Source organism: Symsagittifera roscoffensis, chromosome 7 (assembly GCF_963678635.1).
Source record: "Symsagittifera roscoffensis chromosome 7, txSymRosc1.1, whole genome shotgun sequence".
In the NCBI taxonomy this organism is placed as follows: Eukaryota; Metazoa; Xenacoelomorpha; order Acoela; family Convolutidae; genus Symsagittifera; species Symsagittifera roscoffensis.
Genome location: NC_087068.1, coordinates 58,888,739 through 58,904,251, shown reverse-complemented (window position 1 = coordinate 58,904,251; position 15,513 = coordinate 58,888,739). Strand labels below are relative to the sequence as shown.

The following is a 15,513-nucleotide window of genomic DNA, read 5'->3' as shown; positions in this document are numbered from 1 at the left end:
ACCATTAATAGATTTTCTATAATGAATAATTCCATTAACTAGTTTTCAAGTAGGCCTTAATTTCCGTTACTAGCTAAGGTCTAATTGGACAACTTGAACATTTGAAGTTAACTTACGCGCTGAACGCCATTTCTTAGAAATTTCAATACACTACAAGCCTGCATACAATTCATCTAATTATCACAGACTTAACAGCTTGCTGTGAAATGCAGGATTGCGAGAACAAATGAGTTGCTTTTGGATTATTCAAACAACTTGCGGGCAACAAAATGGAAATGTGTGTGTGCTACAGAGATTACTCAGGGTTTTAACAAAATATATACGAAATTAATTACACCCTAATTATCATGAAGAAACGAACAGAAATCAACTCTGTCTCATACAAATTTGCATCTTCCGCACCTGCCAAAAATGTTAACAACGGGCTCAAATGGGTCTGCACTTCTTTGAAACCATTCTCATTTGTTGCGGACAAACTTATCATGAAGAACACAAGAATATATTAATGTTCATGCTGTCTCTGTCCGGTAAAAATTTAGAAGTTATATCAACAATTGGCGACAATTGTCAACAAAGCACTGTCTTCTTTTATTCAAAACTAGTACTCAAAATTTTGAAAACTAGTTGGTTTATAAATTATTCGTTTCAAAAATCTTGCAAAATATGTTCAGCCTAAAACTTTTCAGATTGAAAATTTTAATCACTATTGTTTATATATTGAAATTTGCTCGCTTTACTTTATTTTACGGTTTAACAACCATATGATTGGGTTGACTTATTTGCCATCAAAACCCACTATTGGCGGTTTTTTTTAGATTTTTATTTTTAAAATGGTTAGGGGGAGGTTTTATAAGATAACAAAACATAAAATTTATGAAAATATACTGCGACATCTTTCTGAAGGGCTCAATCATAATTATTCAAGGATTTGAGAGCTCTAGGTGTCTTATTCTCAAGGGACCTGGTTATTGTCAAGGGACCACTCTATCATAGTAGTACCGAGGCTTTTAGAAATGTAAACTAGATTAGTGTGTTGAGTTATAATTTGATAGGACGTGATTTGATAGGACGTGACGTGAGTGGGAAGCAGCAGCAGCAGAAGTTGAGTTGAGTTGTGTGGTGGATGCCTGGTTCTTGATGTAGTGGATGGTGCACCTGCAGATGACATAGAGGAGGAGGGAGTGGTTGGGCACTGAGTAGTCTGCCGCCTCTTCCATGCACAGTCTGTCCAGTTGGGAGAAGAATGCGAGCAGAGCGGGCGAGAGGGAGTAGATGACAGTGGACAGCAGTCTCATGTACTCACTCACACACTCGTACACTCTGACACACAACACAACACAACACACTCATTAACCACTTATTATTTACTCGGATTTTTTCAGAAGTTTGTGAATGTTTACCTATTTGCTTAAATGCACTAGTCTTACGAATCTAGGCTGAAAAATTGACGTCTCAAATCCTTGTAGTTTTCGAGAAAATTTTAACGTTCATCCCTGTCAAGGAAAATCTGACAAGGATTTAAAAGGTGTGGGGGGGGGGTTAGAATTCCCAAAACAAAACAAAGTTTTGGGAATAATGTTTTGTTTTGGGAATTCACAACGGGTCTAGGACAACAAGCCGACGGGACTTCAAGCCGAAGGGACTTCAAGCCGAAATTAAAACTTTACAAGCACCTCAAAACACTATTTTATTATCTGTAAAACGTTGTTTTTCAAAAATTTTGGCAAGTTTAGTCCATAATAAACGTTATTCATGACAATGCACCACTTGTGATTGGCATCCGTTAATAACATCAGCCGGTTTTTGAAATGCATAAATTATAAACATGAAAAAAGCCTTCAACCATGTTTTATTTTTCAACTTTCCGAAACATCATTTGGAGGCTTAAATTTTATGAAAACGCCAATAACTTGTGAAGAAAGATCATGAAATTCAGAAATTCTTCAAAAAAGTTTTCAAAATAATTATATTTCACGAGTTTATGAGGAACTTTTCGGCTTGAAGTCCCTAATTTTACGATTCGGCTTGAAGTCCCGTCGGCTTGATGTCCGGCACCCATTCACAACAATTCCCAAAGCAAAACATTATGAAGAAAAGAAAAGTACGTCAGTATTTAGACAACCGCGTATTCAGACTGGTCAGTATTTACTGTTTCAACCAATCAGAATCGAGACAAAGAAGAAATTAATAAATAATTATTATTTATTTTGGATTATTTATGTCTTTTCTCGATTCTGATTGGTTCATACAGTTTTTGTCTCCATACGCGGCTGTCTAAATACTGGCTGCACTCCTATGAATTATACATTGTTCAAGAACTGGAATAATAAAATATTCGCAGTCGGCAGGATTCGAACCTACGCGGGAAGATCCCATCTGATTTCTAGTCAGACGCCTTAACCACTCGGCCACGACTGCTTGATACTACACTGTCCCCAACTGAGTATAGACCACTAGTATTCTGACACTGCTTAGATATTCATTCACTGCTGCTGTTCAATAAAAGCCAAATCCACAAAATAATTGCCATCCTTGCAGGGCGCTACAACTGCATGACCACCAAATACCAAAATCCATACTATACATATTTACAATTGACATTACGGTGACGTCCCATTTGTACCAACGGTCATTTGTACCAAAATGAAAAATCGGTCCCATTTGTACCAAAATTATTCAACTCGATTTCTGATTGGTCGAATTGCGAGCCAACGAATTATTACATTAATTTTCTACTGTTCAAACAGATGAAAATTAAACAGCAGAATTGTGACCGCCGCAGTCGCGCCAACGTGTTGCGAGCTTGCCAACAGAGGGTAGGACTCTATACGAAAATTAGAGCCGGTTATCGCCGCAAAGCGGCGACGCGCGCATAGCGCGCCCACCGGCGACCTTAAACCAAGAGCTTAAAGTAGTCGGCTTAATAGTCTTAAGCCAGTTGAATATTTTTGGTACTAACGGGATTGATTTTTTATTTTGGTACAAATGGGACTGATTTATCATTTTGGTACTTGTGAATACCCACCGACATTACAAATGCCAAAGCTCGAAATTGATTTCATTTAGACGTCGTCTCGGTTCTTTTCCAGTTTCCCCCTTTCAAGCTGTAAAGTATAAAGAACAAATTTGTTCAGAATTGTCAATTTGTTGACCACGCCAAATTTCATTGCATTATGAGTATGACAACGTTAAATATACTTTTCAGTATTGAATTTGAAAGGGGGAAACTGGAAAAGAGCCGTCGTCTCCGTAACATCGTTTTGACGCAGGATTGCGCCAACTAATGTTCCACGCGAGCTAATTCCACTGGTGGGAGGAGGGGGGGGAAGAGGGGGGTTAAAAGAGGAAAGGCGGCGAAATAATAAGATGGGAGCTGTACCTCTCGGAGTAAGATGGTGAGGCGGAGGCAGCTGCAGCAGCTGTGAGGAATGAGGGACTGGCGGGACTGCTGCTACTGTTGTAGTTGTTGGTGTTGCTTCTGCTGTTCCTCAGTCGACACCCACACGGCAGCTCACCTACGCAACACAACAGACGACACTCAGACAGACAGAGAGACAGACAGACTGACAGACAGACTGACAGACAGACAGACAGACAGACAGAAAGGAAGGAAGGAAGAATAAATCACAAACATAACATACAGCACAGGCTGTTTTCAAAACACGTCCTTTATGAACCCTACAAATGGCTACAAATGTGATAGAGGAGGCGACTCCCGTCCCGGTAAAAACCAAGTGGGAGAGGAGAGAGGTGTCTAAAATAGAACAATTTACTAAATCAAATGCGCCGGTCGGCCCTTTCAAAACTGTTTCTCAAGCCTAATTAACCAGCCTTATTTGCTCTAACTTATTTCATACTTGTTGAAATTACCTAAGCACTAAATTGCTCCATTTTGAGTCTAGTATCTAGGACTTCTAGGGTCTTTTCGGTTATACCTCCCTAAATGAAAAGTCGAAATCAATTTTTGTGCTAATTTGGATCAATATTACTAAGAAATGCTGGCTGTCAATTTAGTACAGGACGAAACGAAGTAATTTCATCTCATTTAGCCTCAAACAGGTCTTTTTTCCTGTTTTTTTTGCCGTTTTCTTCATTTAAGTTTCACAAGTATGAGTCCAAATGCTTCCTGAATAGCCATGTATTACCTTTTTTTTGCAGTTTTCCGAGTTGATTCAAGGCTCTGGATATCTGGATAGCAGCCCGTCTTGTCGTAGTAATATTGATCCAATTTTGTAATCTTCTTACAAGTTTCTATTTCCATTTTCAGTTCAGTTTTTATTTTTCAGGGGGGGGGGGAGGTAACCGAAACGACCCGCTTTCTATTTACATCAGGGACGCGGTTAGGTTCTTATGGCCCTTATCACACTTGTACCGAATCTTTTCTCAATTCAAAAACAATTGGGCTATTAAACCTTTTCACTTTTCAATAGGCAGAAAAATTTTGCCCAATTTCGACATATTTCATAAAGTTGGCTTGATTTTTGTTCACGCTTGTCTTTGCAGTTTATCAAATTTTCACTGCATTTAGTGCTGATGAAGCTACTACTATAGCGACGGTTTGAAACAACCAAATAACCTGGACTAAAACAACGATCTCGAACTCGTTTCTCTCAAAATTGGTGAGTTTTAGACAAAAAGACCAGGACAAATATTATTTGGAATTTGCAAGCTTCTTTTCGGTGCAATTTATTTTGCAAAAAATAACACCAAGATTATACCGTTAAAGCCGTTCAATTCACTTGGTTTGAAGAGAAAAGGTGTTTGTGCCTGTTGTGATTGTGTTTTAACGTAGTAACCCTCACCTAGCAGCTAATTAGCTGCCAGTCAGTTGTGCTTTATACGGAGGTCATAGGACTTCGCGTCACTTTTATTCCCTTTAGACAACAGTCAGTTGTAATTCAACACAATTACTTTTATTCTTTTAGGTTAGCTTAGTTAGCTTTAGTATACCAGTGGTATTTGAACACATCTTAATATGGCGCAGTCAACTGATTCGAATCTGCGGGGAACTCCCGCCTTTTGGCTGAACCATACTGTAGAACCACCTACCCAATCGACTAATTGGATCGACCAGTTCCACCTGGCCATCATCGCCAAAGAGAACTTAGACATAGATATCCTGAAAGAGAAGTTGGGGTCGGAAACGACAACCCATATTATAGAAACCGCCCAGGATTCAGAAAACGAAACACGGTAAAACCAGGCAGGCCAGAAACAAAGAATTAATGCGAGTCTACGAAAATTCGGAGAAAAGGATTTTAGACGAGAAACGAAAATTCGGAGGGGGGGTGAGGAGAAACGAAGCAGACAAGAAAGTAAAATCCATCCTTTACTTGGCCTTAGTAGCCGAGGGAAAAAAGTGTTCCCTCGAAAACACTCAAGGTGAAGGTCTTATCCATTTCCTTCAAAGAATTTTTCGACCTTTTGAACGCAGCATTTGTCAAACCAGTGAACATTACGTTTGAACGATATAATTTTTTGAGCCGAAAACAGAAGGACAGAGAGTCCTACGAACAATTTTGGGAGCATTATCTGATTTAGCTAGACCTTGCAAAAACAGTATTAATGCAGAACGGGAATGGATAAGAGATGTATTCATATTCAAAATGAGAAATCGCGATCTCCAACGAAGACTCTTATCTGAAACGCTAAACCCAGTGGATGCACTGAACCAAGCAATTATCGATGAGAAAGGTTATTACAACCATCTCAAACTAACGAACATGACAAGGGCCAATAACAACAACAGCGTCAGGGTCTACAAAATTTATATTTCAGTAAAAAAGGAACCAAGTCTGAATAAAGAAGATCCAAAACCTGTATAAAATGTGGAAATGCTTTTACCAAAAGACATTTGAACGTTTGCCTAGCAAAAGAAATATTATATCAAATTTGCAAATACAAAGGACGCTTTGGAAGACTCGACAAATCAAAAGGAAGAAGGCCAGTTTATTGCTTGTTTTCTGATGTTGTGTTTTTGTTTGATGTAACCAATAAATTTTAACCAACTTTATTATTTACACTTTGCTATACTGATGCCTCGGCTTTTTACTGTATAGTAATTCAGGTGTTCTTTCTTCTTCTTCTTCTGAGCCTGAACAAATTTTAAGATTTTCCTGAAAAAATCATCACGACCTATATACTACGTTCATCAGCACTTTAAAATGAACAAACATTATAGCAAAAGCGGGGGGGTAATACTTACGCTAAGCAGGAAACAAACTCATTAATCGCTAAATCACACATTAACACAGAGGCGAAGTTGCACTTCGCAAACACAGGCAAAAAAAGACCGATAACGCAACTGGGAAAAACTGAATAAAACTTTGAGTCTACAAAACTTAATACGTGACGCACGTCAATTATGAGTCTACATATTTGCTAATAGACGCAAGCCAATTATGAGCATTAGCAGTACCAGTCAATTTGAAAAAAAAAGAAATTTACCAATAACATGCCTGAATTTATAGAGCGGACGTATTTCAACTAGTATACGAAAAAATTCGTTACAAACATCCGACCCTGCCCGGGTTCGAACCCTCTTATTTTGTTCAAGTTCTTGATTTCCAAAATGGCGGTAAAAAATTCCAAATATGTTTTTTTCCGAGAAAGCAACTTTGCTGGGCTTAAATATAGCTTAAATAAGCTATTGTTAGCCTGCTTGCTTGCTTTATTCGCTCGAAATTGCACTAAAAATCAGAAATTTAAACTTGAAGCTCAAAATTTGTATTTGCTTGAAAAAAAAACGTCGTTCTTTATCATTTGTATTTTAACTTTATTTTGTGACGCTTATTATATTCAGCGTGTCTTCTCTGCGGTCTGTCTAACCTAGACTCTGATAAAAAGGCTGCTCCCCCAAAGATCCTGCCGAGTACATTGGGAGGGTAGTGGAGACAGGCGGTGCGGATGTCTCGAACAGACAGAGGAGACTGTTCTGCAGCAGCTCCTTCACAATGGGAGAGAGGAGGAGGTAGATGTTGGCCCATCCTGTTGTCTTCAGGGGGTCTCCCTTCAGAAAGTTACTGATGTCTCCTGTACACAAACCACCAATGACGAAATATAAAAAAATATTTCACAATTTTGAAATCATAATTAATTGTTTTGATTAAAGCTACTGTTCAAATCATTATTTAAAATTTCAACTAGTTTGCTCAAAATTAAATAAAGCGAAAGGAGTTGTTGATTAAATGATTCAGTTGAAAACACCCAATATTTGAAATCCAACATCATTTCAGATAACACTTCAGGCTCTCCTTTTTTAATTAATTCAGTGGGTACATAAGTGGAGTTAAACCAACGTATGAACTGTTCAACTCTGCACGGAAACAGCTGTTGTTTGTTATCCTTGTTAAAATTAAAATTCCATGCAATTTTTGAGGGTTTATGTTTCTTTCCCGGGTAGAATGCTTCAGCGACAAGCAACCAGCATGGGTAGTACAGTTTCATAAAAACTAACAATCAAAAAACATAAACTTACAACTGATTTTTAAACTGCACGACCTCAACCATTCCAGGCCGAACATCAAATTTGCATTCGATTTAATTATTTACACTCGCAAATCAAGCAACAGCATTTTTTCTTGAAAGATTCCTGGGGGCAGATTAAAGTTCGGCACTACGCTGCTGTATTCAATCAAGACTACATGTGAATTTTCAACAGATGAAGTTCGTTTACATTGTCAGCTGGTAACTAATTTTGGCATTTGGACTAAAGCCGATCATCAAACATATTTGCTTTTCATTAAACGCTTTTCATGTTTGCTTGCATGATTAACAGGCACGTAAAGTTGAAAAACTTAGGTGGGTTATGGAGAAGGAAAGAGGGTAGGAGAAAGAGTGCAATCGGCGGATAATCAACTAACCGCCATATCTTGAAGCCGAAATTGCATCAGAATAACGGAAATTAAATCACAATTACGTAACAATTGCATAACAACAATGACACTTTGTTGTTATGTTACATAACAAAATTAATTTTCGGTTTGTTGACCTACCACAGTGTAATTAACCTACCATGTTCATTCATGATGGGAAGCAAAGAGTCTGCCAGTGCATTTGGACAGATGAAGCCCACATGATTAAGCACAGTCACGAATGGCCTCACTAGATCAATGATGGGAAATGCATTGGAGAGAGAACAGATGTCACTCACACAGTGCACTCCCTGACAGGTCACAGAGGTGTAGGGTGCTGCGAACAGTCTCCTCTGAGCACTTGCTTGCGTCTCCGAGGACCCTGAACAACAAGAAGTTAGTTGAAATAATTCAAAAAAAAAAACATTGCAGGAGACTTCCACAAGCAATGCCTAGTGAAAAAAATGATGAGTTTTCTGTCGAATGAAGAAATATTTGGCTCATTTAGCGGATCAATTTAGCAATCTACCTCCTATTCTCGCGTGGGTGGATAGCTCAATGGGTAATTAAGACATGTTTATAACCACTTGAAAAATGTTTGAATGATATGAAATCATGAACCAGATCCTCCAACAAATGAGGAACGACAAAATCTTACACACAGAGGGGAAGATCCGCTTCCCAAAAACAAGCGAGAAAAATTCAAAAAAGCTCTAAACAGGCAAAACAAAGTGAAATAAGAAAGAAAACAAATATATTTGAGAAAAAAGCTTGTTGAAATTAGGAGTATCACGTTTTCACATCTGCTCCACGACTGCTTGTTATTTTACTTACACTAGCCATCAATAAAGCAGCTACAGTTTATCAAAATGCCAAAGCTATGCAGCAAAAAGTCGACCAAAAAATAACTATTTCGATGCTCTGGATTTGAATCTCCGCATTTGCTCCACATTCGCTTGGAAAGTAAACTAGTGCCCCAGCTATAGCTGGATGCACCTGTGTGAATATTTTTAAACAAAGCCAATCGAAGATTGGAAAAGAGTAATGAACGCAAGTAAACATTAAAAAAACACTTACTTTATTTAAAAAATCTCAACTGGAATTTCAAAAAAAATCGATGCCCTAACTTCTAGAACAATTTATGATCGGCATTTTTTGATAACAATAACCCAAATTGAAAAAACTGGATCAACAGGTATAATTTTTATTCCGCTGGAAATCTAAAACTTAAATTCCACTTTCGAAACTAGAAATCGTTCACGTTTTTAGCGCCATTTCCACGTCCGTATTTGGAGAGTGCTATTTACTTCACTTTCAGCAGATGAATTTCGATTGAACTCAAAAAGTGCATATATACCTAAGTGCATTCATAAACGCATCAATATGTATGAATGCATACCTGTAGTCATTAGAGCATTTTAAGACTTTATCCTGTAGAAAAAAACCGAAAAAAATCACCAACATCTATATAAGAGTCTTCACTACGTTCATTATTTTTAATTAGTTCTCCGAACCTATGTTTTAGATGCAACATGCGTCAAACATCTGTAGTTCCCTACAAATTTTCACTCGTAAAAAGTATTTACTTAAGGGAAAATTGAGTTTCGATGGCCATTTTTTTCAAAAACACTCACCGAAGCTTAACAGTGTCTTTTAAGGCATCTCCAGAAAAAAAATCAGCAAGACCTATATGAGAGTCTTCACTACGTTCATTATTCTTAAAAACAGTTAGCAAATGAATGCTTAAATAAATCTGCAGTTCTGTTTTTCGAAATATACTCAGAAGCGAAGCTCTGCTTTGCAAAACTTTGGCGAGAACACTACAAAAAGCAGCTCTATTAAGTGCAATAAGAAGTGGAAATAAGCCTCGAATAAGTAAAAATTCGGCTACGTCTCGGATTCAAACCCACGACCTACTGCGACCTAGAGATTCTGAATATTAAGCACTAACCAGTCAGCCACGGACGCTTACTTGATGACAAACACTAGCCAAAAATCAAGCAAAGAAGAGATGCTATGCAATTACCAATGCTACAGCGAAATTTCCATATAAGCTAACACTTTCAATGACACTTTTGTTAGCGAGTTAGGGTAGAAAAAAGAAGGGTCGTACAAATACACTAGCGCTCGCAAGCTGACTTTAACTTCTAACAACATGACTTTAACTTCTGAAAGACACTCAATAATTTAGAAGACGAACACTACAAAAATATCGCCCGAGCCTTGTATGCAGCTCCCGAAAAAAAAATGATTTTACGTTTTCTGATGCGTTGATTTTACCTCCAGCTGACACGTTGAAATTGGGGGCCTGCTTCAGCATGAGTTTGGGCAACATGTAGTCGTGCATGAGAAGAGAGGTGAGGAGTGCCACTGGGTTGACGTTTTCCGACGACACACTCAGTCTCGCACTCAGCATCACCAAGGACTCTGCTGAAACAAACATCCACATTTCATGGTTTACTGCTATTTCAATGCACTTTATTATTTCTTTGTTTGGGCAAATTATTGCAATTGAATGATAGCAAAGTAAGTCACTTTAATACAGAATCAAACTCAAATCTGAATTTCATGATTTCTACTTAAAAATATGAGTTTCGAAGTAAGTATACAAAGATGTCTAAACCGCTAAACGCCAACGTAATTTTCAATAGATTGATTTCAGCATAACATCCATCTGTTCATTTAACAAGCTGTATGGATTTACACAATAACACGTAAATCCTCTTTTATAAACTAACTCATTTTCCAATATCAACAAAGACAAAATGATACACAAAATCCATAAAATTGTTACGCAGAAATTTTGTATGACCTAACTTTTCAATTGGTTCTTTATTGGGGAGGAAGTTTTAGTTAGTTTAATAGGTTCTACTAAGGGTTCTCAACAATTAATGACGCGAAAATTAATTTCCATTGATGGCTCACCATTAATAGATTTTCTATAATGAATAATTCCATTAACTAGTTTTCAAGTAGGCCTTAATTTCCGTTACTAGCTAAGGTCTAATTGGACAACTTGAACATTTGAAGTTAACTTACGCGCTGAACGCCATTTCTTAGAAATTTCAATACACTACAAGCCTGCATACAATTCATCTAATTATCACAGACTTAACAGCTTGCTGTGAAATGCAGGATTGCGAGAACAAATGAGTTGCTTTTGGATTATTCAAACAACTTGCGGGCAACAAAATGGAAATGTGTGTGTGCTACAGAGATTACTCAGGGTTTTAACAAAATATATACGAAATTAATTACACCCTAATTATCATGAAGAAACGAACAGAAATCAACTCTGTCTCATACAAATTTGCATCTTCCGCACCTGCCAAAAATGTTAACAACGGGCTCAAATGGGTCTGCACTTCTTTGAAACCATTCTCATTTGTTGCGGACAAACTTATCATGAAGAACACAAGAATATATTAATGTTCATGCTGTCTCTGTCCGCTAAAAATTTAGAAGTTATATCAACAATTGGCGACAATTGTCAACAAAGCACTGTCTTCTTTTATTCAAAAAAACCTTAATCGGATGCGCTTGACATCGTCGTGCTCTTGCTGTCAACGAGTTTCTCAAACAAAATAAACCAGTTCTGTTAAAAATCAATTTCATCATGCACAAACTTCAGACGCAGTTACTCGGAGCCAAACTGCGACAACAAACTAATTTGTTGCCGGTTTGTCAAAATGTCACGCGATGGTCCAGTACGTATCAAATGCTCATCCGTTATAGTGAAATCCCAATAACGTATCCAATTATTTTGGTAATGAAGGTTTTCTGATTGACTTTTTAACCAGCCCCAGGGAAAATAATGAAATTGATCAAGTTATTCAAAAACTGGAAGGGATAGACATGGTCACAATAGCCTTGCAGAAAGACAGTTTGGATAAGGCAGATGCTAGAAGTTTGTTGGACGGTATCAAAGAGCCTTACCCCGAGCTGGATCCTTTCAACAAGTACTTGTCCGACACCGCAACTATTAGAAAGTACCCCCCTTTCGAATTAGGCATTTCCTACCCACTACGAAGAGCAACTTTTCTTAAAATACAACGAGGCAATTTAGTACAAAAAAACTGTGGAGAAGGTCTACAATCTTCCCTATCAATGTGAACAAATTCTTAGTTACGTTTCTCTATCTCGAAGGGTGTGATGGGTCTCTTTGCAAACTGGAACACTTCGGGTGCCACCACTTTCATCCACTGTGTGAGGAATCCCTCGTTCCTACTCCCACTACTGCTGCTGTTGCCCCCCTGCTGCGACGAATCAACCATGAACGCCGAAATGCTCAACTGTGATTGGGTAAAAGCTGCTTGAGCGTTCATTGGCTGCAAAAAGCTTTTCCCAATTGATTTGATCAATACAATAACTAAAATTCTTCATGATACAAAAAAAATTGATTCGTATGTACTTCTTCGATTAAAATTGAGTTCCCTAATATCTCGCCTAATTCAGATGCAAGTGATTAAATCAGTTTTCAGCCTTTCATCATTCTATTAATTTTGAAGTCCTTAGGTAGAGCTCCAGAAAAAAAAATGCGGTCCATTATTTCTTTGGCTTTGCTAATGGCTGAGCAAACTGACGAGCATTATTGACGAATTTTAAAAATAAAATTCCATTAGCTGCCGATTGTCACAGTGTTTTACCACATTTCCGATTGGAATACAAAAGGAGTGATTTTGAGCATCTGCAAAAATGTTAGAATCAATTGGTGATGGCTGACTGGTTGGGGATGATTTGGCACAATGATTGGGTAGTTGTCAATGATGACCGCATTGTAGAGATTGTCCATAGGAGAGGTCACAGTCACAAGTATGGCCAGAAGTGAGTTGCATGAGGTATGTATGGCCTGTATGTCCTCGTGGTCTGAGTTCAGCACCACCCAGCTGTCGTCATACAGCAAACTCTTCAGTCTGTTTGTACAGGCGAATAGCAGACCACTACACAAATAACACACTTTAGCACATGTCACACATCTGTAAGTTCATACAAGCAACAAGCCAGCCAAGACTCAGTTGCCTTCACCATTAATCCACTGCTGCATGATCAAATAAAACATGTCGGCTCGTATCAGAGAAAAACCCGAATCTTTCAACTGCTCTTTAACGCCTCTACAATAGTTCCACAAGCAATGCCAAGTAAAAAAAATGATGAGTTTTCTGTCGAATGAAGAAATATTTGGCTCATTTAGCGGATCAATTTAGCAATCTACCTCCTATTCTCGCGTGGGTGGATAGCTCAATGGGTAATTAAGACATGTTTATAACCACTTGAATAAGGGAACGCATAAGGAACGCCAAAACTTACACACGGAGGTGAAGCTGGGCTTCGCAAATACAAGCGAGGAGAATGCAAAAAAGCTCTAAACAGGCAAAACAACGTCAAATAAAGAAAAGATTACAAAAATTCCTTGATAAAAAAGCTTGTTGAAATTAGGACTATCACGTTCTCACATCTTCTTCTCCACGACGGCTTGTTATTTTACTTACACTAGCCATCAATAAAGCAGCTACATCTTATCAAAAAGCCAAAGTTTTGCAGCAAAAAGTCGACCAAAAAATAAAAATATTTCGATGCTCCGGATTTGAATCTCCGACCTGTTGATAAGGAGTCTCACGTCCAAATAAATGAAAAAGATTCCAAAAAACTATCAAAAATTGAAAAATTTGACTTTTCTTAATTTCATAAAGTTTTCTATAATAAAGCATGGGAATAGCCTATTATGCAGTGAAGATTTTCACACCCTGTTTCATATCAAACCCTTAAAATCAGATTTAGCTAGTAGTTTTGGAGAAAACTGATCAAATTTCTAAAGAAAACGGTAAAAAGGTCACAAACTGGATTATTCCGAAGTCCATATCGGCTTTTCTACAAACAAATAGGGTAAAACAGACAACGCCAAGGAAAATCTAGGCACCTTGAAAGTTTGAATTAAATATCAACCCCAGAATCAGCAGGTTAAGGTTTGAAAAGAAAGAATAAATTTCAAAAAGTTTCAAATAAGAACAAAAACGGGCAACATTTCAAAACGAAGGGCATAGCCACTCTCGCAGGGAAGGTTCAAATAAATGTTTGGCAGGTTAGTTTGAGAAAATCAAAAAGTTTTAAAAACGAACCAAAAGGTCAAAAATGGGGTGTTTGAGGCCAAAACTTTTTTCTACCGAATTTAGGGAAAAGCCGTTCGAGAAAAGGAGATCCCCCAGGTTTGTTCTTTTGATTGAAACGTTCATCTCAGATTTGTGCATTTAAAACATGAGAAAATTCTAAAATAGATCAAAGAGCACCCTTCTAAAACTTTCGAAGACTGTAGAACGAGGCGTTTTATGAAAAGTGACTATCAAAATATGCAGGCACATAAAAAAGCAGCCAGTTTGTCTATTATTACCTTTTTTGCAAAAATCGGTACAGTAATTTGAAAGATAAATCAGAAGTTCTGCGAAAAATGCAAAAATTTTCCAAAGCGTAGCTTTAAAAAAAACTAATCCCATACATTTAGATAAAACCTGTTGTTTTCAAACGCGACCTTTTACTAGCCAAAATTAAAGCAGCAACATGAGCTATTAAATTGCATACGCTTAAATAGGCCTGAATATGACTAAATTGAAATATAACAAAAGTGCCACCAAATGAGCACTTCTATTTGCGACTTAGGTTCGAAAAAAATTTGCTCGTAAAAATACACTTCGCTTGTGTAAATATTAAAGCTCAAAGATTAAATTCTAAGTGAAACAATTCAAAAAAACTGAGGCACACAAAGCGACTTTTTTCTGTCCTAAATGAAAAAAGCTATTGCTTACATTATTAAGACGTTGCGGATAACAGTTTTTGGTATTCAGATACAAGGCTAGAGCAAAACCCTGGTAAGTTGCTTTTCTCGACGAGATAATGATAGCCCACAGATGAGGCAATGGTTTCTCATAAACTTCAATTTTTTTCAAACTTTTTCTCGATACTAATATAAAATAAACTTCAGCCGGTCAATCGATTGCGTGCTATGAACATAGCCAACTAATAGTTGGAAAAAAGTTTGAACGCAAAAAACAGGAAAAAACTTGACTTGGTTTTTGAAATAAACTCAACTTTCGAACTTCGAGGAAAAAAATAGATGGCCTTAAACCTCTTTGAATTTTTAGAACAGTTTATGATATGCTTTTTTGGTAAAACTAACCCAAGTTGAGAAAACTGGATCAATAGGTAAAAATTTTATTTCGCTGGGAAACCTGATAATTATTTCAATTTTCGAAATTAGAAGTCGATCACGTTTCTCTTGAACTTTACACTTTTGCTGTTCGATAGTGGAGTTTGCCTTCTTTTTAACAAAAGAAATGAACTGAACTTAAAAAATTATGCGTGAACAAATTTAAGACTTTTTCCTGAAAAGAAACTAAACAAACCTAAACAATCACCAAGACCTATACAAGGGTCTTCACTATTCATTACTCTTAAACAGATCAACCATCTGCGTTCGTTTGCTGACGTCTTTTTGTAACGTGTTACCGTTTTTGCTTAGGGGGGGGGGTGGTGGGGGGAGCTCAATTGGTCATTACGGGGAGGCGATTGCTCAATTGATCCCATTTAGCTTTCCTTAGCTTCAATCGGAATGTTTTTCAGCCGAATAAATTCGTCGCAAACACGAGTTAAAACAAAACAAGTAATATCG

At 37.5% G+C, this 15,513-nt stretch overlaps 1 protein-coding gene and 1 non-coding gene across 3 annotated transcripts in view; both read right to left on the bottom strand.

Annotated features, from left to right (window-relative positions):
• Positions 1 to 691: 691 nt before the first annotated feature.
• Positions 692 to 15,513, bottom strand: part of LOC134850877 (uncharacterized) — a 34,880-nt gene continuing 20,058 nt past the window's right edge. Inside the window, exons 10-16 of one of the 2 annotated variants that reach the window (XM_063866636.1) lie at positions 12,577 to 12,793; positions 11,983 to 12,181; positions 10,134 to 10,283; positions 8,014 to 8,235; positions 6,829 to 7,032; positions 3,380 to 3,515; positions 692 to 1,320 (exon numbers count right to left, since the gene is read on the bottom strand). In XM_063866636.1, coding sequence (XP_063722706.1) covers positions 1,026 to 1,320; positions 3,380 to 3,515; positions 6,829 to 7,032; positions 8,014 to 8,235; positions 10,134 to 10,283; positions 11,983 to 12,181; positions 12,577 to 12,793 — 1,423 coding nt within the window. In that variant the 3' untranslated portion in view covers positions 692 to 1,025. The remainder of the gene's footprint in view (positions 1,321 to 3,379; positions 3,516 to 6,828; positions 7,033 to 8,013; positions 8,236 to 10,133; positions 10,284 to 11,982; positions 12,182 to 12,576; positions 12,794 to 15,513) is intronic. The other variant, XM_063866637.1, reaches the window with a different exon arrangement.
• Trnas-aga (transfer RNA serine (anticodon AGA)) lies at positions 2,337 to 2,418 on the bottom strand. The gene has a single exon. It is a non-coding gene; the product is annotated as a tRNA-Ser (tRNA).